At 39.5% G+C, this 24,451-nt stretch overlaps 1 protein-coding gene across 3 annotated transcripts; it reads right to left on the reverse strand.

The window, feature by feature from the left end:
* Window positions 1-3,603: 3,603 nt before the first annotated feature.
* Window positions 3,604-14,777, reverse strand: tbc1d24 (TBC1 domain family, member 24). Of its 3 annotated transcripts, none has more exons than XM_061909297.1 (7): window positions 14,626-14,777; window positions 11,383-12,445; window positions 7,909-8,067; window positions 7,762-7,825; window positions 7,578-7,673; window positions 6,413-6,659; window positions 3,604-4,429 (listed from the first exon to the last, which is right to left on the reverse strand). In XM_061909297.1, the coding sequence occupies exons 2-7, from the start codon at window positions 12,363-12,365 to the stop codon at window positions 4,275-4,277; spliced, it is 1,704 nt and encodes a 567-aa protein (XP_061765281.1). In that variant the 5' UTR covers window positions 12,366-12,445; window positions 14,626-14,777; the 3' UTR covers window positions 3,604-4,274. The 3 variants fall into 3 exon arrangements, with proteins under 3 accessions (XP_061765281.1, XP_061765283.1, XP_061765282.1); XM_061909299.1 differs by having other exon boundaries at window positions 11,383-12,440; window positions 14,626-14,694; XM_061909298.1 differs by lacking the exon at window positions 14,626-14,777 and adding an exon at window positions 14,459-14,619.
* Window positions 14,778-24,451: the final 9,674 nt, after the last annotated feature.

Below are 24,451 nucleotides of genomic sequence, written 5' to 3' on the forward strand. Positions count from 1 at the left end.
GAAAAAAAATCACCTGACTAGCCTGGAACATACCAAGTCTCCTCCTAAAGAGGGTACGCTTGGCTAAACATCCACGTTCCATCCACTATTCTACACAACACGCGCTTTACATTTCACATGTAATTGATTTTTTCGCCTGCTTTGGGTGAACATATACGTTGTTTGTGTGCTTAATTTCCCGAAGCCTCCCCCTTCTTTGAGGAGTCCACTTGGTACGGTCCGCTGCGGGCTTCCTTTTTTGATGGAGGGTTCATAGATTTAACGCCTTTACTGACAAAACATGATCAAGTCCATTCAATTGGTAGTTTAAAAAACACATAAATATGTATACACACCGCCGAAGTAAACAGTATGATATTAGAACGGATGTAAGGTTAAGTGCATGTGTCGGCTGGGTTAGGCTCCAGCATCCAGCTCACGCCATGACCATAACAAGGACAAAATGGATGGATGGGTGGATAGATGGATGGACATTTTGCACCACTGCTCGACTGTGCATTTACATCGAGCTGTGACATGCTGCAAGGCGGGCCACAAGAGTGAGAGAATTGAAGGCAGCGTGTGCACGGATGGAGGGGAGGGGGCGAGTGCAGAGAATCCCCCCTTCTCAAACACCAAGTAGCAGGCCAGGGAGAGGAAAAAAAAAAAAAAAGCACCATCTCATCTTCCTCAATCCATCCCTCCATCCTTCCTCCTCTGCAGTCCAGTCATCACTAGGAATCCCCCAACCCCCTCTTTTGAAGTGACACATGATGCCATTTCTACACCTATGGCAGTGGTTCTCAACCTTTTTTCAGTGATGTACCCCCTGAGAATTTTTTTTTTAATTCAAGTACCCCCTAATCAGAGCAAAGCATTTTTGTTAAAAAAAAAAGACATAAAGAAGTAAAATACAGCACTATGTCATCAGTTTCTGATTTATTAAAGTATATAACAGTGCAAAATATTGTTCATTTGTAGTGGTCTTTCTTGAAGGATTTGGGGGAAAAAAGATATAAAAATAACAAAAAACTTGTTGAAAAATAAACAAGTGATTCAATTATAAATATGGATTTCTACACATAGAAGTAATCAACTTAAAGTGCCCTCTTTGGGGATTGTAATAGAGATCCATCTGGATTCATGAACTTAATTCTAAACATTTCTTCACAAAAAAGGAAATCTTTAACATCAATATTTATGGAACATGTCCGCAAAAAATCTAGCTGTCAACACTGAGTATTGCATTGTTGCATTTATTTCCACAGTTTATGAACTTACATTCAGATTTTGGTGAAGTATTAGTCAATAAATATTTTTATAAAGGATTTTTGAATTGTTGCTATTTTTAGAATATTTTTTCAAAATCTCACGTACCCCTTGGCGTACCTTCAAGTACACCCAGGGGTACGCGTACCCCCATTTGAGAACCACGGACCTATGGCATATTGGGCCTCTGTACAGAATTGCATTGCAAGGTTCATTCAATATTTGGTTATGATGATCATGCACACAACATTTGTTTGTGCAAATAGTCCTTGTTAAGAGAAGCTGTTTGCAGCCAAATGTGACAAATTCTCGCCAGGCCAGTGAGGTAAAAGCATTGCTCTAAATCAGTGGTTCTTAACCTGGGTTCGATCGAACCCTCAGGGTTCGGTGAGTCGGCCTCAGGGGTTCGGCAGAGCCTTCGCCACACCCGACTCATCGTGTAAATAAAAACTTCTCTTACTATAGATACCCCTAAACAATGTTTCCTCTAATTTTCCATCAGATTTACAGGCGTGTAATTTGTTGTGAGTTCAAGCACTGTGTTGGTTTTGTTCTTTGAACAAGGTGATGTTCATGCACGGTTTATTTTGTGCACCTGTAAAAAAAAACATATAACCTTGTCTTATATTTGAAAAAAATATTTTATTTTTCACTAAAGAAGGGTTCGGTGAATGCTTATAATAAAAGTGGTGGGGTTCGGTACCTCCAACAAGGTTAAGAAACATTGCTCTAAATGCAGCGTAGTCTTGTTTTTTTGTGTAAAACTCTGGATTGTCTCCTGTCTCCTCTATAAGCCCTTGTTTACTAACATAAAGGGGCTGGGGACTGGGGGCTGGTGGAGAATGGACTCAGTATTGGTTCAGACATAAGCATCTTACTGAGTGTGGTCTTCTAGAGATGCACCAACCAGACCAACACTCCAAGCAAGGAGGCTAAATATAGAAGTGCATGTGTGATTAGCTGAATCCTGAATGAACGGCACAGCCTTGGCAGGCCGGAGTCAATGCCACTTATCGTACAGAGGGAATTACTACGGCACTTTGTCGGATGCTTGCAGGCTGCAAATGAAGAGGATCTTTTAACAATGATTTAAATGGATGCGTTAACTCTCTTGTCTTATACATGAAAATTATAATCAGACACATTTAAAAAAAAAAATGGACTGATTTAATAAATAAAAACTATTTGATTTAACATGTAAACTGATTTAATAATTAAAATAATTTAGTAATATATATTGAAATATTTGTATATATTTTTTCATTTGTTAATGATTTGTAATTGTGTCAAAAATACTTTAAAAAGATGCTGTATTTTCATCATCGTCATCCAGTTTGGCATATTCAATGTATTTTTTGCCTTAAGCGTTTACAAATGTTACAAATAAAACATCAATACTACAGTAGTATTGACCACTTACCATCATAGCTCACTCTTCAGTATCAGACTCACTGATTGGTTCCTTCCTTAAGCAGCATTATTATATTTATTTTTAATTTGTGAACACTTGTAGTTTGGATTAAAGTGTAAATGGACTATCTGGGTGTGTAGATATCTTGAGGGCTTCCATAATGTTCATAAACGTACTTAAAAGGTAGTTAACAGTGTTGTTAATGCTCTAACTATGAACATATTTAATTTATAATGAAGTATTTCTACATTGTGGAAATTAATATATACAGTCATGCTCAATACTAATTATCGATAAAATTTCTACATTGTGACAAAAAAAAAATCCTTCCTTTTGCTGTATTGAACCCCCCACCTCCCAAAAAATGTCAGGGATGTAAACATATGTAAAAAAGAATTTAATAATGAAATAAAATATGATCATAAAGCTGTGTCTGTATATAGAGGAAAAAGCAAAAACCGATATTTTTTTAAACAATATTTCCTTTTTTATAAGATACTGTCAATATGCTTTATATATTTTCAAAATGTAAATATTTATACATAACAATTAATATAATTTTAATGTATTTTGCCACTTTTGTGACATACACCGCCCCTCAAAACGTCGCGTGTAAAAAATTCCAGTCATGCAATTCAAAGTCAGAAGCTTCCCCAAAGACAACAAAAATAGACAAACCTATGTGACTAATATTTTCCCCTGATGTCCATTTATTCTGTTTAAAAAGTGTATTAAAACAAGAAAGTATTTAGATTGTATATTGTTTAAAAAAAAACTATATAGTAATGGTAAAGGAAAAATGAGCTGAAACAAACACAAAGATGAGGATCAGAGGGTTAGATTCCTAGTCAGCTGACTTCAAAAGGCATCTGGCATACTTCTGTAAGTCTCAAGACGTGATCTTGGGAAAAAAACAATTAAGTGAGCCAAGAAGACAAGACAGCTTGAATCTGTACATTCACATGGAATTTACACCTGTGATGTTTTAATTGCCAATTAATCATACAGATGAATATGAAAAGGTTGTGTGAGAACAATTTGCCACCAGTTTGGAAACTTTTTTTAAACTCATAACGGACGGAAAGTGATAAGATACGTCACATTGTTTGTTAACCAAAAACACACTTCACAAATTATACAAAAAAGCGCAAATGAGGCTTGCTAGTTAGCTGTCAGTCAATTGACAACTTTGGCATGAACAAAGTGCAAAATTGCAACGCTCCATTTCACTACATTATTTTCACAAGCACACATCACATATATGAATTTAAAGGGCATAGGTATATGAACCACAAAGTGACAAACTTTTAGCTGACTTGGAAGAAGATATTAATGCAACATCATAACAATATCTGATATTTAGGACCGTAGTGGTTGTTTTACTCACAATAACACTGTGCACCTGAATGTACCACAGCTGACAAAACTGTACACTCACCCTGGAAAAACAACATACATGTACAAAAAACATACATTTTTTTTAATGATGAAATGAGGTTAACAAATAACATCTTGTATTCATTTGCAGGACGGTTTCAGGTATGTTTTGTAAAACACATTTCCGGACTTAGGTTATGTTTGAGTAAGTGCTAATCGCTTTGTGAAGTGCATGCCTTTAAGTGGCCATGGTGTCCTGGAAGCCCCATGCTTCCAGCAGGGACACCTGGAAGCTCTCGGCGCACAGGGGCGGGTTGTCGAACGTGGTGCACCGACCAGTGCGCCCGTGGTTCAGCTCCGAGTCAATGTACAGAGCGTTGCCTTCGCCGCCACCTGATCGGCGATAAGAGGGCACACTTTAAGATTAGTTGGGCTGTGAATCTTTAGGCAACACACGATTAGATTAAGAATCGTTTGATTCAAAACGGGTCTAGATTTAAAATCAATACTTATTTTAAAAATAAAATTGTGTGCCAGTTCTATGATTCCATTGAATAGATAAACAGCTATGATATATTTCTATATAACTTAAAATAAAACAGATTTTGTTTAGTAAAATTCTACCTGAACCCATTTAATAAAGTCAAATAAAAATAAGGCAACAAGAGAAGTGTCCCACACTGTACAGCAGATATGGCCAACTACATCAACAATATGACTTGCCTGAGTGGTTGGACAGGACAGATAAACATATACACAGTCGTGGTCAAACGTTTACATACACAAGTTGTGAAGGACATACTGTCATAGCTGTCTTGAGTTTCCAATCATTTCTACAACTTTTATTTTTTTTTGTCATAGAGTGATTGGAGCAGATATTTGTTGGTCACATAAAACATTCATGAAGTTTTTTTGTTTTAATGAATTTATTATGGGTCTACCGAAAATGTGACCAAATCTGCTGGGTCAAAAGTATACATACAGCACTCTTAATATTTGGTTACATGTCCCTTGGCAAGTTTCTCTGCAATAAGGCGCTTCTGGTTGAATTTTTGACCATTCCTCTTGACAAAATTGGTGCAGTTCAACTGAATTTTTTTGTTTTCTTCAGCCATTCTAAAACCTTAATTCTAGCCTGATTTAGCCATTCCTTTATATATATATTTTTTTCTCTGTACTTGTATAGCGCTTTTCTATGTTCAAGGTACTCAAAGCGCTTTGACATTACTTCCACATTTACCCATTCACACACTGATGGAGGGAGCTGCCATGCAAGGCGCCAACAGCACCCATCGGGAGCAAGGGTGAAGTGTCTTGCTCAGGACACAACGGACGTGACGAGGTTGGTACTAGGTGGGATTTGAACCGGGGACCCTCGGGTTGCGCACGGCCACTCTCCCACTGCGCCACCCCGTCCCTATTACTTATAACTTTCCTCCAGAAGGTCTTATCTTTGTCCATGTGATGTCGGATGAAACAAAAATTGAGCTGTTTGGCCACAACACCTAGCAATATGTTTGGAGGAGAAAAGGTGAGGCCTTTAATCCCAGAAACACCATTCCTACCGTCAAGCATGGTAGTGGTAGTATCATGCTCCGGGCCTGTTTTGCAGCCAATGGAACTGGTGCTTTATAGAGAGTAAATGGGACAATGAATAAGGAGGATTACCTGCAAATTCTTCAGGACAACCTAAAATCATCAACCCGGAGGTTGGGTTTTGGGTGCAGTTTGGTGTTCCAACAGGACAATGACCCCAAACACACATCAAAAGTGGTAAAGGAATGGCTAAATCAGGCTAGAATTAACGTTTTAAAATGACTTTCCCAAAGTGTTTATTTAAATGTGTGGACAATGCTGAAGAAACAAGTCCATGTCAGAAAACCAACACATTTAGCTGAACTACACCAATTTTGTCAAAAGAAGAGGTCAAAAATTCAACCAGAAGCTTGTGGATGGCTACCATAAGCACCTTATTGCAGTGAAATTTGCCAAGGGACATGTAACCAAATATTAACATTGTTGTATGTATACTTTTGACCCAGCAGATTTGGTCACATTTTCGGTAGACCCATAAAAAAGAACCAAACTTTATGAATGTTTTTTTGTGACTAACAAGTATGTGCTCCAATCCCTCAATCACAAAAAAATAAAGAGTTGTAGAAATTATTGGAAATTCAAGACAGCCATGACATTATGCCCTTTACAAGTGTAAGTAAACTTTTGACCACGACTGTATATATATTTTTAATTAAAAAAAAAAGATTAAGAATTGTTACAAACAAGAATCGTGATTCATTCAAAAATCTATTTTTTATCTTTTAAACCCCTAGTAGAGTGTTGCGTTTTTAAGTGGCTTCTCCTTTCTCCTTCACTCACCTACAATGATGGAGTCAAAGTTCCCCGCCATGAACATGGAAGTATTCTTTGAGTTGAGGTTAAAGTGGCGGGCGGACAGGAAAGGTGACAGCTCGCCAAGCGGCTTCTCTGGCTGCGGCAAGATATTGCTGTCCGAATTTTGCCCCTCGGAGGTGCCCGTGCCCTCTTGGCTCTGATTTTTGACGGCGGAGGCTAACTCGGGATGGCGGATCACCACCCACTCATAGCGCTCCATCTCTGGCTTCAGCTAGCAACAAAGGGGAAGGCTTCAGTAACAGCAATCACTCATAGAACATGTCATAAACCCACATAGTGTGACATGATAAACAAACATGGATTCTAACACAGCTCGTGTGCAGAGAGCTCAAAAGAGAGTGCGTGTAAATAATTCACACACATGGCATCTGAGAGATAATATTTTCTATTTAGAGTACGTAAAAGTTTGAAATGCACTACAACAAAAACAGATAAAACTAATAAATAGTTTTTTTCAAGCTGGGAAATACAGGACATCATAGTAAATATGATTCACCAAATTTGAGGCCAATGATAAGTCATTGTGCTATGTAAGGCAATAGCATCCTCTACTGGCAATAATCAGGCATTGCAAAAAAAGCCTCTTCCTCATACAGGGTGGCAAAAACTACAATCTTTAAGATAAAGAAAATATGTTTTGGCTCGTGAGTTAGGATAACATTTTTTTTTTGATGGATGTTTTTTTTACCATAATCGGTGGAAAATGGATGAATGGATATTTAAATACAATGAATAGAAAATGGATGGATGGATAGTATTAATATCACACTATATTCAATACATCGATGTATATAAATGCATTTGTATTGTTGGATAAAAAAATAATATAAATATATTAAAATTAAAATAATCATTGCGGTTTCAATCAAAACTAAAGAAAATACCCTTTTATTGCACAGCCAAAACTATAATCTTTAAGCAAAATAAACTTTTTTGGCTTGTGAGTAAAGAAAAAAAAATTATATTGTATATACTATTTTAATATTATTACTCATCTTTATTCAATCATTTTTGTAGTCCTTTTAGATTTGTATTATTATTTTTTAAATATTTTTCTACTATCAAATTAAAAAACAATACTAATTATAAATAGCGATTGTAGTTTGAATAAAAACTCAAAATAACTCACTCTAAAGACGAAGCACTCCCCTGTGCCGAAGAAACTTAGTTTATTGCCACCTCGCTTTCGTTCTTCCCAATCTGTCGACAGGAAGGCTCCACATACCTAAGGCCAAAAGAGCGGAACCATCATTATTTCTGCAGCGTTTCTAACCATTTTTGCAAAGCCCAAGTTCTTTTATTTGCTTGCTTACATCGCCATCTATGGTTCGGATGAGCAGCAGAGTGGGCTCGTAGCCTTCGCAGTGCGAGTAGAACCTGAGTGAAGATGTCACAGTCGATATTCACATGTAATTCAAGGCAGTATGAAAATGCAAAAGGAGTGATGAAAAATAGTGCACCTGTTCAGGCTGCAGCCGTGTGTGGAGGTGGTGAAGAGGAGCTGAGGTTGGCACAGAGCGAAGCGCTCGGGGATCCACGACCAGATGTCTCGCATCTCCTTGGCGCTGACTATCTCTGAGGAGAAGGTCTCTGGGTTGAGTGCCAGCTGCACATTATTCCTGATGTTGCAGGAAGGAATATATAGCATCTCACCAAGGGACAATAGACTACCAGAATATACTTTGGAGTAGTCAGTGTACAGCAGTATGGATTTGCTACCCACTGTAAATGAGTCAACACAGCCATCATTGTCAAAATAGCTGGCAACACAAGTGAGCATTATGATAATTGTATCTTGGTAACAGTCATACGTGATGGGATGGGGCTGCATGAGTGCACTGCAGCACTGCAGTTCATTGAGATCAATGCACAAGGCCAAGAAGATCAAGCACCTTGCCAAAAAAGCGGAAGATAATGGAGTGACAAAATATGCCTCCTCCAGACCTGACCCACTTAGTACTAGGAGGACGGGGAAGGAGTGCAAAGTGTCTAACATCCAAAATCTCCACCAGGTATGTCATCATGGAGAAACGGAAGAGGATGAATTTCAGGAATGATGCAGTGCGAGATGGTTCGCACAATGAATATCGGCAGTCTTATGCCTCATTTTCAGTGCTTAGTACATATTTCCTGTTATTACAAGCTGCACAAGGACTACTCTAAAGCACAGTACATCCCCACCTATTTGTGGTTCAGCAGTCACCACCAACGCATATACACAAGTTTTCTTTTCATCACTTTAAACTCTAAATAATTAGATTTACTTATCTGCAGGGAGCAAAAGAGAGTGCTGCAGCTATAAATATAGCAGAGGGCGCTGACTCAAGTCAATTGACTCAACATTTTCTATCAGGAAGACACTTTGAGTGATGATGTGTACCTCATGTTTTGCGGGTACAATACAATATATAGTAATTGTTTAATGTGTATAGCTACATTTAAAAAGTATTTATTGAGAGTCATACTATAGGGTTTAGAGCACAGCTGTCAAACTCAAAGGCCTGGGGCCAGACCTTATGTGTATGGTCCACACATTATCTCATGTGATCCGGCACATAATTTATTTGGCCCATTATGTCATTTCAATGTAGTCTGACACATTATTTAACGTGGCCCATCATGTCATTTACATGTAGCCTGGCCCATTATTTAATGTGGCCCATCATGTCATTTTATGTGGTCCGGTACATTACTTATCGTGGCCCATCATGTAATTTATATGTAGCCTGGGACATTACTTAATGTGGATCATCATGTCATTTATATGTAGCCTGGCACATTACTTAATGTGGCTCATCATGTCATTTTATGTGTTCCGGCACATTTTTTTACGTGGCCTTTGTTATTTATATGTAGCCTGGCACATTACTTAATGTGGCCCATCATGTCGTTAATATGTAGCCCGGCACATTATTTAAAGTGGCCCATCATGTCATTTATTTGTAGCCTGGCACATTACTTAACGCGGTCCATCATATCATTCATATGTTGCCTGGCACGTTACTTAACGTGGCCCATCATGTCATTTTATGTGGTCCGGCACATTACTTATTGTGGCCCATCATGTCATTTATATGTAGCCTGGGACATTACTTAATGTGGCCCACTGTCATTTATATGTGGTGCAGCTAGGGCTGGGCGATATAACGATAAATCGCAGGTTAGCCTCTGTGCGATATAGAAAATGACTATATCGTAATATTCGATTATATGTTCTCACGCAGTTGCTTTTAGCTGCGGGCATTACACAACAGGCGTTTCTCACCCCTTCTTGTGTCTCCTTCTCAAAGAGACGGAAAACAAGCCCGCCTTCTTACATACGTCACATACTGTCGCGCGTCTAGCGTCTTACACTTTCGCCAAGCAAAGAGGTAGCAGCATGGCTAACGTTAGCTGAGATGTCGTATAAGCAGAGCGGAGAGGAGGTTGTGACATTACAAGAGAGAGAAGGTGCGAAACTGATCACAAATGGAGGAAGAACAATAAATGCCCAAAATAAAGAGCATGGGATCCATCATCTGGTGGTTTGGCTTTAAGAGGGAAGATATTCAGCAGACAACAGCAATATGCAAAGTATGCAACAGAAGTGTTACTATACAAAGGTAGCAACACTATTAATTTGTTCTTTCATTCAAAAAGTCACCCGTGAGAGAATGAAGAGTATTTAATAAATACAGTTTTGGTCAATTGACTTAGTTGTGATTTCTCTCTCTGCATGAAATTTTAAAAGTAGCATATATTAATGCAGTAGGAAGAAGAATGTTTTAATGTAGACACATAGAATCATCATACTGGTGTGATTATATGCATCAAATGTTCATTCAAGGCCAAGGCAAAATATCGTGATATATATCGTATATCGCAATATGGCATAAAAATATTGCGATATTAATAAAAGCCAATATCGCCCAGCCCTAGGTGCAGCACACTTTCACGTGGCCCAACATGTCATTTACAGGTTATGTGGTCTGGCACACTATTTCAAGTGGCCCGCCACGTCTATTTATCTGACCCGCCACATCTATTTATCTGACCCGCCACGTCTTTTTATGTGATTTGGCACATCATTTCATGTGGCCTGCCATATAATTTTATGTGGTTCAGCACACTGTTTCATTTATTTTATGTGGCCCAGTAGATTAATTTATGTGGCTTGCCACCCCATTTTATGTGGTTCACCACATGATTTGTGGTGGTATGGTACTTTCTTTTATGTGGCTACCACATCCCTTTATGTGGCCTGTGAAAGGACAGAAATAATAAAGCATTTTTTTGCTAAATGTATTTGTTAATTCATTTTTGCTCGAAAAATTTATGCATGCAGTTGCATATGTTCTATACTTGCATATTTAATGATCATGCAACAATAAATTCCAGGCATTTGTTTTGTTATCCAAAATAAATACTTAAATATCTGCATGATGCTTTGACTTATGATTTTAAAGAGTTCTCCATTAATCAAAAAATATCTGAAAAATATAGATCAAAAACAGTTGCCTATGCAAAACAGGACTATTTTACGTTTGAATACATATTTTTGCGATTACAGGCAGCCTTTTGAGGGCAGCCATAATTGCGACATGGCTGTCAATGAATACAAGTTCGACAGCTCTGGTTTAAACTATCGAAAATAGGTATTTTCGTAGGCTTTTATTTGGGGCCCCCATTATCCGTGGCTTTTCGGCATTTGTGGAGGGTTATGGAACGTAAGCCCAGCAAAGCGATCTACTATACGTGTATCCTGTAAGGGAAGACCATGCAACAGACAATGAATACAGATGGTAGAAGAGAGGATAGAACCCACCTAATGCTGAACCAAAAGGGGAAAGGAGTGAAGATGAGATGCATGCAAGGAGGCACAAACCACATAAAGATGAAAGAAAATGTGAGTGAGTGAAACAGAACAAATATGAAAGTAAAAAATTGGAGAGCACCTCTTCTGCTTGACAGTGATGCCTTTTTGCTGCAGGGACTTTTCATTGGTGAGCTGCAGCAGAGTGATTTCTTTGCGACTCAACAGACGAATGGAGAAGGCTTTCTCCAGGAGTTTATCAGGCGTGACGACGGAAGCGATTCCTTTGATAAATGCCTGAATGTCCGACCTGACTTTGCTGGAATCCTGCTGCTGGTTCGCCGGCCCTGCCGCCGCCGCCTTGTGCTTACGGTAGAACTTGAGTAACGCGATGGCCACACGGTACAGAATCTTGTAGCCCTCCACCATGTAGACATCCAACACACGGACCATGTGGCTGAAGGGCAGATCGCCGATCACCCAGCGCTGCCAGTCCGAGTACACCTCCAGCACGTCTTGCGCCGTGGCCACAATGAGCTTGTGAGCCGGCGCGCAGTACTTGTTGGCCAGGTCCCCGAAGGTCATGCACCCCGACTCGTAGGCTAGGAAGGTCTGATCAAGGAGCCGCTTGCCTGGCTCGTTGCACGCCAGCATGCGGCTCACGTGCTCAAAACACTGAGCTTCGTCAGCGCTGAAGTGCAGGAGCAAGGACGTGATGGCCGGAAGGGACGGGCAGTAGGAAATGTCGGGAAACTGGCCAGCCAAACAATTAATTATGCTGTGGGCGGAGCCTACTGCGTCTGCTTTCAGACAGTAGCGAGGCACGGGGGCCCCATCCACAAACTCCGGCAGCGGGATGTTGGAGGACGGTGTTTTAGTGGCGGCGCTTCCCATCAGGTCTCGATAGACCTCAGCATCCGGCGTCACCGTGCGACAGGGGATGCTTTTGATCAACTGCTGGTACACCTGCGCCCGGAGTTTATGATTCTTAGCCCAGTATCCCTGGCGAGCCATCTGCTTGAACTCTCTCAGGTCCTTGCAGTCCACCTTGGTTGGACCGCCGCTTTTCACCAGATCTCCCATCTGGTTCCAGTCCACAAAGGTGCCATAGTCCTCTTCAGCCATGGTGGGAAACTGTGACGCTGGGATTGAAGGTGTTAATGAACTCCTCCTATTTTACATAGCAGCCCATGGCAGCCACTGGACTGAAACAGGGGGTGAAAGGGAGGAATTAGCACAAACATATAGTCTTGCGATATAGCAGCATGCCTAATACAGCATGCAATGGTAAATATTTACTTCCTTGTTGCTCCAAAACATTATCCCATTCTTTAACTAAATTCTCATGTCTACATCTTTGATGCTGTACTAAAGCTTGTCACATGGTTCGAGGCATGGGAGCAAAAGGCATGTCCAAAGATCAATGGCAATATACTGAAAATAACCTTCAGGTTTATTCGTTAACGCTGCTCGTTTAATTTAATCTGTTGCATTTGAACTACTTACACAGAACCTTTTGCACATTCAAATGTTGAGTTGAGTTTGAGTTTATTTCGAACACGCAAGCATACAACATGATACATCACAATTTCCAGTTTCTCTTTTCAACATGTTCGAAAAGGAGTAGGAAGAAGCAGAGCTTATTCAATCCTACCCCTTTTCTTTTACATAACAGTTGCTAAAACTTTTGTACACTTCCTGTTCTCAATGTATCTACAATATACTCCATAAGTAATCACAATAAAAATAAATAAATACATAAGTGGTGAAGTAAGTTTTGTACGTGCGTACAAATGTTTTAAAAAACATTTTTCTCTAAGATTATATTTCTCCTCTTTTGTTGAGAAGAATTGTTGTATATTCTTGGGAAGCAGGTTATACTTTGCTTTGTACCAAAAAGATGAAAATTACTTTTTTCCTGTATCATACTATTTTTTTGTTTGTTTCAACCAGACTAATTTGATGTGCAGCCACAGCCAGCATACAATTCAATTAAACAATAGGACCCACTCTATGTTGCTAAGGAAAATGCCTGCACATGATTCCAAACAGTCACTAAACATTATATGTCAAGTCCAAGGACTGATCCAGATGAAGGGTTTTGAATTGCATGCTGTTAACAATATTATGGAAACACAATCTTGAGTCAATGTCAAGTAGTAGCTGCATATTATAGTACAATACAAATAAAAGCAGATCTTGCCCCAAGTGGAGGAGTTTCAGTACCTCATAGTCTTGTTTACGAGTGAGGGAAGAGTGGATTGTGAGATCGACAGGCGGATTGATGCGGCGTCTTCAGTAATGCGGACGCTGTATCGATCCGTTGTGGTGAAGAAGGAGCTGAGCCGGAAGGCAAAGCTGTCAATTTACCGGTCGATCTACGTTCCCATCCTCACCTATGGTCATGAGCTTTGGGTTATAACCGAAAGGACAAGATCACGGTTAAAAGTGGCCGAAATGAGTTTCCTCCGCCGGGTGGCGGGGCTCTCCCTTAGAGATAGGGCGAGAAGCTCTGCCATCCAGGAGGAGCTCAGCGTAAAGCCGCTATGCCTCCATATCGAGAGGAGCCAGATGAGGTTGTTCGGGCATCTGGTCAGGATGCCACCCGGACACCTCCCTAGGGAGGTGTTTAGGGCACGTCCAACTGGCAGGAGGCCACGGTGAAGACCCAGAACACGTTGGGAAGACTATGTCTCCCGGCTGGCCAGGGAATGCCTCGAAATCCCCCGAGAGCAGCTGGACATAGTGGCTGGGGAGAGTAAAGTCTGGGCTTCTCTGCTTAGGCTGCTGCCCCCGCAACCAGACCTCGGATAAGCAGAAGAAAATGGATGCATGGAATATTTGTGGAATATAGTTCACTGATAAGTTTCACAATAAAATTGCAAAGAAATTTCAAATTTAAGAGTTTACAGTATAATAAATCAATTTATTTTTCACTTGGTTGCATGTGTTGGAGTGCAAAAAATATCAGGATTTAATAAAAATTGACGTCATCAAATTTGACTATTGCTTTTCCGTTCAATATTGCCGAGTTAGCATTAGCTCGCCGCCGCTGTCAGTGCAATACAGAACCTGAAACAATACCAGCCGTACTCTCACAACTCACGACAACTCGCACACAAAAAGCGACAAACTGTCCAAATCAAATAAATATTCTGAAATAATTTCAATTTAAAAAACGAGGTAGATAACGCTGGCTAGCATACATGCTAACCTACCTCCACATTATTTTGCAGGGCGAAGCTATCCCGTCTGAATTTGGGAGGAAGCGACATTTGCACATCTCGCTGCCGGTGTCAGGAATAAGCCAAAGTGCTTATTTATGACACCGAATGTCGGTGAGAATGTGTTAAATCGGTATCACTAATGCTGATGTTGCCCCTACCTGGATGCATGAAATGTCTTGAGACGTGAAGCGACATTCATTCACGAGAAGCACTCGCGCATGCGCACTTGCTCCAAAGCACACCAACAGACTGATTAAATTTGGAAACAAATATTTTAAATGACCCCCTTGAGGTACATATTAATATTTACTATCAGAATATAAGAGAAGGAAAGTTTTATTTTAATATAAGGATGCATAAAACATATTGACTTGTTTACCTCCAGTGGTGGAAGCAGGACAGGAAGAACCCTAACAAACCTGTCTTTGTGCTGTGGTCAAAGCCATCACCAAGACACATGACACTTATTACAGATGATTACATTGTGGAAGCCTCGTTTGCCTTTTGCAACCGGCTTGTGTGCACCCAAGCAGTTACTCGCTTGCACATTTTAAAACGTTTTGCACCCAAATAATATCCTTTGCGATGGACAGTGCAATGTGCATGCATTTGGGGTTTGTTAGTGATTGTGAAACAATTGAAGTAAAATGCAGAAGTAGGTATGTGTCAGCAGGAGAGTGTGTGTGTGTGTGTTTGTTTGTGTGCGTGTGTGTGTGTGTGAGAGAGTGCAGGAGAGAGAGAGAGAAACAAACAGATGGGTCTAAAGCCAGTAAGCCTTTAGGGCCTAGCTTATGCAGGTTTATGCTCATCAAATCTTTCACTCCCACACATTGCGTGACATCACCGCGTCTTACCACAATTTCATGTAGTAGTGCACAAACACAAACACTTTGTTATTGAAATATTTGGAGTGCCTTGTCCAATAAAGGACTTTTTTCCTACACATTTTCCTCACTAGAAAACCCCCAAGCTCAAAATCTTCATCCCATTTGACTTAAAGAAATCGGTGCTCTCTGCCAATCCGAGTTCAGCGTACTTAATGGTGCTTACATCCAGGAAAAGAAGGTGAGCTATAATGGATCAGTGTGACCTTTGCAATTATCTCATGTGGTATATAGTTTTTAGATTTGATAGATTTCTAAAAGACCAATTGCAAAACAAATGCCTGACAGGAGCGCTCTCTGGTCAAAGATCCTCTAAATCACTGGAGCACTCTGCTGTTTTTTAGGACCTATTGCCAACATAAAAGTCAAAGATCCTCTAAATCAGTGGTTTTTAACCTTGTTGGACGTACTTAACCCCACCAGTTTCACATGCGCATTCACCAAACCCTTCTTTAGTGAAAAATTTATATTTTTTTCAAATTCAAGAAAGAGTCATATTTTTTTTACTGGTGCACAAAATGAACCGTACATGAACATCACCTCGTTCAAAGAACAAAACCAACACAGTGCATGACCTCACAACAAATTACACACTTTACACACATTACCATGAATTGATTGATGTGGACCCCGACTTAAACAAGTTGAAAAAATTATTCGGGTGTGACCATTTAGTGGTCAATTGTACGGAATATGTACTGTACTGTGCAAACTGTACTGTTTCATATAATGTATTCTCTTCCTTTGCAATCTGCTAGTAAAAGTTTCAATCGATCAATAAAACAACCTGCAAATCAGATGGAAAATTAAAGGGAACATTGTTTGTGTGTATCCCTAATACGGAAATAGGGAGAAGTTTTTTTTTTACATGATAAGTCAGATGTGTCTTTACATCCGTGGCGGAGGCTGCGCCGAACCCCTGAGGCCGACTCACCGAACCCCTAGGGTTCGATCGAAGCCAGGTTAAGAAACACTGCTCTAAATTAAAGTTAAAGTTAAAGTACCAATGATTGTAACACACACACAAGGTGTGGCAAAATTATTCTCTGCATTTGACCCATTACCCTTGATCACCCCCTGGGAGGTGAGGGGAGCAGTGAGCAGCAGCAGTGGCCGCGCCCAGGATTAATATTTTTCATATTTTTTCTAAAGCCAGTAAGCCTTTAAGGCCTAACTTATGCAAGTTTATGCTCATCAAATCTTTCACCCTGCGTCTTCCCACCATTTAATGTAGTAGTGCACGAACACAAACCCTTTGTTATTGAAATATTTGGAGTGCCTTGTCCAATAAAGGACTTTTTTCCTACAAGTGTTCCCCACTAGAAAACCCCCAAGCTCAAAATCTTCATCCCATTTAAAGAAATCGGTGCTCTCTGCCAATCCGAGTTCAGCGTATTTTATGGTGCTTACATCCATGTAAAGAAGGTGAGCCATAATAGATCAGTGTGACCTTTGCAATTATCTCAAGTGGTATATATTTTTTAGATTTGATAAATTTCTAAAAGACCAATTGCAAAACAAATAGTTTAAGATCCTTTATATACAGCGTGACAGGAGCGCTCTCTGGTCAAAGATCCTCTAAATGACGGGAGCATTCTGCTGTTTTTAAGGACTCATTGCAAACATAATAGTCAAAGATCCTCTAAATCAAAGTTAAAGTTAAAGTACCAATGATTGTCTCACACACACACGAGGTGTGGCAAAATCATTCTCTGCATTTGACCCATTAGCCTTGATCAACCCCCGGGAGGTGAGGGGAGCAGTGAGCAGCAGCGGTGGCCGCGCCCAGGAATCATATTTGGTGATTTAACACACAATTCCAACCCTTGATGCTGAGTGTTAAGCAGGGAAATAATGGGTCCCATTTTTATAGTCTTGACAGGAGCACTCTGCTGTTTTAAAAGACCTATTGCGAAAATAATAGTCAAAAATCCTCTAAATGACGGGAGCGCTCAGCTGTTTTTGAGGACCTATTGCAAAAATAATAGTCGAAGATCCTCTGTATATGACAGGAGCACTCTGTAGTCAAATATCCTCTTTACAATAGGAGTGGTTTGCTGTTTTTAAGGAGCTATTGAAAAAACTAGTCAAATATATGACAGAAGCGCTCCTATCTATATGATAGGAGCGCTGTGCTGTTTTTGAGGACCTTTTGAAAAAAGAATAGTCAAAGGTCATCTATGACAGGAGCACTCTCCAGTCAAAGATTGTCAATATAATGGGAGCTATATGCTGTTTTAAGGAGGTGTTACAAAAATTTCAGTCAAAGATCTTTTAAATGGCAGGAGCACTCTCTTGTCAAAGCTTGCCTATTTGACCAGAGAACTCTCTGGTGAAAGATCGATAGTTTATATGAGAGGACCGATGTGCTGTTTTTAAGGACCAACAGCAAAAATAATTGTAAAGATCCTCTATATAACAGCAACAGTCTGCTGTTTTTTAAGGACCTACTACAAAAATGATAGTTAAAGACAATCAATATGACAGGAGCGCTGTGCTGCTTTTAAGTACATACTGCAAAAAACATATTCAAAGATCCTCTATATGACGGCAGCATTCTGCTGTTTTTTAAGGACTTATTGCAAGAACTTTAGTCAAAGGTCCTCCTTATAAACAGGAAAAGCTATGCCGTTTTTTAAGGACATTTTGCAAAAATAAAGATACTCTACATTACTGAAGCGCTCTGATGTTTTTAAGTACCTACTACAAAAATTATGATCAAAGATCCTCTATTTGAGGGCAGCATTCTGCTGTTTTTAAAGGACCTATAGCAAAAACTCTAGTCAAAGATACTCTTTACAACAGGAAAGTTTTGCCGTATTTTTAAGGATATTTGGCAAAAATAAAGATACTCTACATTACTGAAAAGCTCTGCTGTTTTTAATGACCTACTACAACATTGACAGTAAAAGATAATCGATATGACGGGAGTGCTTTGATTTTTTTCAAAGTGCCTACTGCAAAAATGATTGTTAAAGATCCTGTATATGACAGAAGGGATTTGCTGTTTTTAAGAATACACTGCTTTAACTGTAATCAAATATATTCGATGTGACATGAGAGCTCTGCTGTTTTTAGCCATAAATTGTATTGTGTTGTATTCTATTGCATTGTATTGTATTCTACTCTATAGAACTGCATTGCATTATATTGTATTTTATTTGTCATATTGTATTATTTTGAATTGTAATATATTGTATTGTACTTTATTCTAATCTATTGCAATTAATCACAAATTATTTAGCCCTCAATCAAAAGTGCCTCAAAGGGTTTCACAAACCTAGACGACATCCTCTGATCTGGACCCACATCCGGGCAAAGAAAATTGCATTATAATGGATTGTATTATAATGTACAGTACTTTATTCTATTTGCGGCAAAACTAATTCTTGGCACTACAAAGCTGTAAAGTCCTGCTTAGCGATGAACTTGGGCTATTGTTCATAAAAGTCATATTATTGTATATGACATCACACTTTACAGAGTGCATCTTAAAATAAGCTACATCATTATTTCACACACACATCATATTTTAGGTTTCAATTGGCAGCTTTTTACAGTACACCCTGTCATTATGGCGCCCTCTGTAGGAACCTTATAGTATGCCGGGGTTATACTATGATGCCAATACTTTGGAGGGACACTAGATGCACAACTTAATAAAATTGCTTATGGTCTGAATAAATGTGTATTCAATTTATTGTGGGAATTATTGTTTTGTTGAACAGTTTTTCTCTACAGCAATTTATATCCACTTGTAAATGCAAATCTTTACGTAAAAAAACAATACTCTCCAGCACATAACAAATCACACATTTTTTTACTTGAATTCATTTAGTATTTTTTCTTCTCACCAGCTATTTGTGATACATTCTATGCAACTAGAAATATGGGTTAACATGCTGTGTTATTTTTATTTATACTTATTTTTATTACATTGTTAGTTGTATGAACTAATAAATTATATTACATTATTATTTTTCTGCAACTATTTCTAATTTTGCTATTATGTTATCTTAGGGCGCATAGTGCAGGAACAGGGGGTAGTGCATGTGCCTCACAATACAAAAGTCCTGGGTTCGATCCCCAGGCTCGGGGTCTTTCTGTATGGAGTTTGCATGTTGTCCCCGAGACTGCGTGGGTTCTCTCCGGGTACTCCGGCTTCCTCCCACCTCTAAAGACATGCACCTGGGGATAAGTTAATCAGCAACACTAAATTGGCCCTGGTGTGAATGTGAGTTAGAATGTTGTCTATCTGCACACAAAAAAAATGTTGGGTTAAAAAATAACCCAATTTTAACCCAACTTCTGGTTCAGAAAAGGACGAACCCCTTATTTGAGTTATTTTAACAGAATTTTTTCAACCCAACTTTTGCGTTGAATTATTTAACCAAAAAGTCGAGGTATGATAACTCAATGTTGGGTTATTCCCAACCAAAATATTGGGCTGAATTATTTAACCCAAACGTTGAGTAATGTTAACTCAATATTGGTTGATTCATAACTCAACTATTGGGTTTAAATTGAACACAAAAGCCGAGTTATGCTCACTACAATGTTGGGTTATTCCCAACCCAACTATTGGGTTGCGCAATATAGCGCGCCATGATCCAATAGTTGGTTAAAATTAAACTTTACAGCTGGTTTGTGCTACTCCTTCCCAACTACTTATCAACAATATTTTTTTTCCATTAAAATATACTCAAAAGCAAGATATGTGTGACATTTTTTTTTTTTACAATAATTGCCTTGTATGGTCATAGTAGTCCTATATAGCATGCTCAAATATTTCATGTACATAAGATGTGTGATTGTAAATAATGTCAATGAGATTAATCCATAATAAAATTTTCTTCAAGAAAAAAAACTTTTTTAAATAAAAAAACAAAACAACCCATCCATCCATCCATTTCCTACCGCTTTTTCCCTTCGGGGTCGCTGGAGCCTATGTCAACATTTGACCCAAAAATGCGTTACTCATTGAAAAACAACCCAACATTGGTTCATCATTTTGAAAACCCAGAAATTGAGTTAAAATAAATACCCTTGTAACCCAAAAAATGGGTTATAACTCAGCATTTTTAGAGTGTGTGTTGGCCCTGCAAAGAGAAGGCAACTTATCCAGGGTGGACACCACCTTCCACCCGAATGCAGCTGGGATAGGCTCCTGTTTCCCCCGCAACCCTGATAGGCCCAAGCGGTAGAAATTAGATGGATGTTATCTTAACTATATTTTATACATACATATATACAAACACTATTACCAACAGTATTTGGCCACCCATCCAAATGATCAGAAGCAGGTTTCCTAATCACTAGGCCCGGCCACAGGTGTATAAAATCAAGCACTTTGGCATGGAGACTGTTTCTACAAACATTTGTGAAAGAATGGGCCGCTCTCAGGAGCTCATTGATTTCAAGTGTGGAACTGTCATAGGATGCCACCTCTCCCGTCCAAAGGCAAAACCCAGTAACTCAATTTTGGTCAAAACTGAGCTGATAATTTTGGAGTTCCTAGATGATATGCTTTACATTAGTGTATGCGATATTGTAATTTGTTCCGTAAGTAAGCTGTAACGCGCATGGCAGGACCTAGCAACTACCACATAACCGCGTAGATACAACAGAAAAACCTAGTATCTCAAGGGACCAATCGGAGCTTCTTTGCCAGTCGCCTTATTGTCTTTAATGAGACATTTGCACGAATGGGGGCCGACGGTCAACCTGATTATGTGATATTATGGCACGAAGGGATATTTGGAAGATTGGCCCAGGACGTTGCAAGCACCTTCATTAAATGTATTGTTCTTGATTCTTCCCCTTGCATACTCTTTTGGGCAGATAACTGTGGAGGTCAAAATAAAAACTGGACGCTGTACACGGCTCTTGCCCAATGTGCAAACGCAGAATGCGGGGCCCACCCGAGATTGTAATAACATATCTGGAGAAAGGGCACACGTTCATGAGAGCAGATTCAATCCATGGCTCTATCGGCACGAAAATGAAAGCTCAAGAAAACATCTATACGTTTGATGACTTTGTAGATCTTTGTAAGACAGCATCAAGATAGATTGGTTTTCCTTTGTTTTCTCAAAATCAGCTAGAAGTGAGTTACTAGGGTTTGCCTTTGGACGGGAGACCTGTGCACATACTTGCCAACCCTCCCGGATTTTCCGTGAGACTCCCGAAATTCAGCGCCCCTGGCGTAAACCTCCCGGGACAAATTTTCTCCCGAAAATCTCCCAAAATGCAGTCTGTTTTCACGCCCACTTTCCCACAGTATAAAGAGCGTGTCTGCCCAATGACGTTATAACTATAGAATGATCAAGGGCGAGTTCTTGGTTTCTTTTGTGGGTTTATTGTTAGGCAGTTTCATTAAAGTCCTCCCGCCCGGTAATGACACACGACAACAGCAGTCATATTTTTGTCTACCGTAAAGCAGTTCGTCTGCCGTAAGCTCCAATGTTGTGAACTTGTGACACTCTTAAACAGGACAATACTGCCATCTACTGTACATAGAATAGAATAGAATGTAGAATAGAATGTACTTTATTTAATTCGGCTTCACGGTGGCAGAGGGGTTAGTGCGTCTGCCTCACAATACGAAGGTCCTGCAGTCCTGGGTTCAAATCCAGGCTCGGGATCTTTCTGTGTGGAGTTTGCATGTTCTCCCCGTGAATGCGTGGGTTCCCTCCGGGTACTCCGGCTTCCTCCCACTTCCAAAGAAATGCACCTGGGGATAGGTTGATTGGCAACACTAAATTGGCCCCAGTGTGTGAATGTGAGTGTGAATGTTGTCTGTCTATCTGTGTTGGCCCTGCGATGAGGTGGCGACTTGTCCAGGGTGTACCCCGCCTTCCGCCCGATTGTAGCTGAGATAGGCGCCAGCGCCCCCCGCGACCCCAAAAGGGAATAAGCGGTAGAAAATGGATGGATGGATTTATTTAATTCAGCACCAGAGTTCGCTCACAATAAACAATGGTAATAAAAAAATAATATAATATATCATATATATAATATATAAATAATATAAATATATTCTACATATATTCTACATTTAAGTGCAGTCAAGGAACATATGCATTATACAGTCTGATGGCTGTCGGTATGAAGGACCTCCTGTGTCGTTCCGTGTTACATTTTGGGAGTCTGAGCCTTCCACTGAAGGTGCTCATTCTCTCCGCAAGGTCCGAGAGTAGTGGGTGGGAGGTATTGTCCATAATGGCTAGGAGTTTTGCTAGACTTCTTCTCTGCCAGAGATTCTAGCTGTGGTTAGAAAAATAGTGACAGAGAATAGAACAAAGATGGACATCTCAACCCTTAACTCAACAATGAGTAGATGAGTGTTATGTGTGTATAAATGTGTAAATAAATGAACACTGAAATTCAAGTATCTCTTATATATATATATGTATATATATATATATAAAAATAATAAAATAAATATATATATATATAGCTAGAATTCACTGAAAGTATTATATATATATATATATAATACTTGACTTTCAGTGAATTCTAGCTAAATGTACATATATATATAAATAATAAAATGAATATATATATATATATAGCTAGAATTCACTGAAAGTCAAGTATTATATATATATATATATATATATATATATATATATATATATATATGACTCTTAACCACGCCCCCAACCACACTCCGCGCTTCACCCCCGACCACGCCTTCCCACTCCCCACCCCCCACCTCCCGAAATCGGAGGTCTCTAGGTTGGCAAGTATGCCTGTGCAAAAAATCCAGTAATGGAATTTCCTCGCTCCTAAATATTCAACTGTCGGCTTTATTATAAGAAAATGAAAGAGTTTGGGAACAACAGCAACTTGGTCACAAAGTGGTAGGCCACGTAAACTGACAGCGAGGGTTCAGCGGATGCTGAAGCGCATAATGCAAAGAGGTCGCCGACTTTCTGCACAGTCAGTTGCTACAGGGCTCTAAACCTCATGTGACCTTCCAATTATTCCACATACAGTACACAGAAAGCTTCAAGAAATGGGTTTCCATCACCAAGTCCAATGCAAATCGTTGGATGCAGTAGTGTAAAGCATGTCCCCACTGGACTCTAGAGAAGTGGAGACGGCTTCTCTGGAGTGATGAATCCCGCTTTTCCATTTGTCAATCTGATGGACGAGTATGGGTTTGGAGGTTGCCAGGAGAACGGTACATTTCGGACTGCATTGTGCTGAGTGTGAAATTTGGTGGAGGAGGAATTATGGTGTGGGGTGGTTTTTCAGGAGTTGGGTTTGGTCCCTTAGTTCCAGTGAAAGGAACTTTGAATGCTCCAGGATACCAAAACATTTTGGACAATTCCAAGCTCCCAATCTTATGGGGAACAGTTTGGAGCGGGCCCCTTCCTCTTCCAACATGACTGTGCACCAGTGCACAAAGAAAGGTCCATAAATAAATACATGGATGACAGAGTCTGGTGTGGATGAACTTGACTGGCCTGCACAGAGTCCTGACCTGAACCTGATAGAACACCTTTGGGATGACATAGGACGGAGACTGAGAGCCAGGCCTTCTCGATCAACCTCAGTGTGTGACCTCACCAATGCGCTTTTGGAAGAATGGTGGAAATGTTCCTATAAACACACTCTGCAACCTTGTGGACAGCCCTCCCAGAAGAGTTGAAGCTGTGATAGCTGCAAAAGGTGGACCGACATCATATTGAACCCTGCGGGTTAGGAATGGGATGGCACTTCAAGTTCATATGTGAGTCAAGGCAGGTGGCCAAATACATTTGGCAATATAGTGTATGTATATAAAATAACATAATAGCAAAATATTATGTCCAACATTAATATGTATAAATATGTATAAATATGTATATATATATATATATATATATATATATGTATATATATATATGTATATATATACACACACATATATAAATATATGTATATACATATATTTATATATACATATATCTATACGATATATAACATATTTGCATTACTTCTCTTATATGTATACCAGTTATTCGTATAATTTCCTAGCTATAATAAAGACATCTGTGCCTGTATGCAGCATGGGAAATTTGAAATCAGCACGATAGCATCACTTCACAGC

The sequence above is a fragment of the Nerophis ophidion genome, linkage group LG08, assembly GCF_033978795.1.
Source record: "Nerophis ophidion isolate RoL-2023_Sa linkage group LG08, RoL_Noph_v1.0, whole genome shotgun sequence".
NCBI lineage: Eukaryota > Metazoa > Chordata > Actinopteri > Syngnathiformes > Syngnathidae > Nerophis > Nerophis ophidion.

Bases quoted from the DNA above. Each gene is read 5' to 3' on its own strand.
- tbc1d24 (XM_061909297.1), bottom strand. From the start codon at position 12,365: ATGGCTGAAGAGGACTATGGCACCTTTGTGGACTGGAACCAGATGGGA. The intron at 7,826-7,908 runs GTGCACTATTTT...ATCTTCACTCAG, and splicing joins CACGGCTGCAGCCTGAACAG to GTTCTACTCGCACTGCGAAG. The intron at 6,660-7,577 runs GTGAGTTATTTT...CTTTGTTGCTAG, and splicing joins GGGAGTGCTTCGTCTTTAGA to CTGAAGCCAGAGATGGAGCG.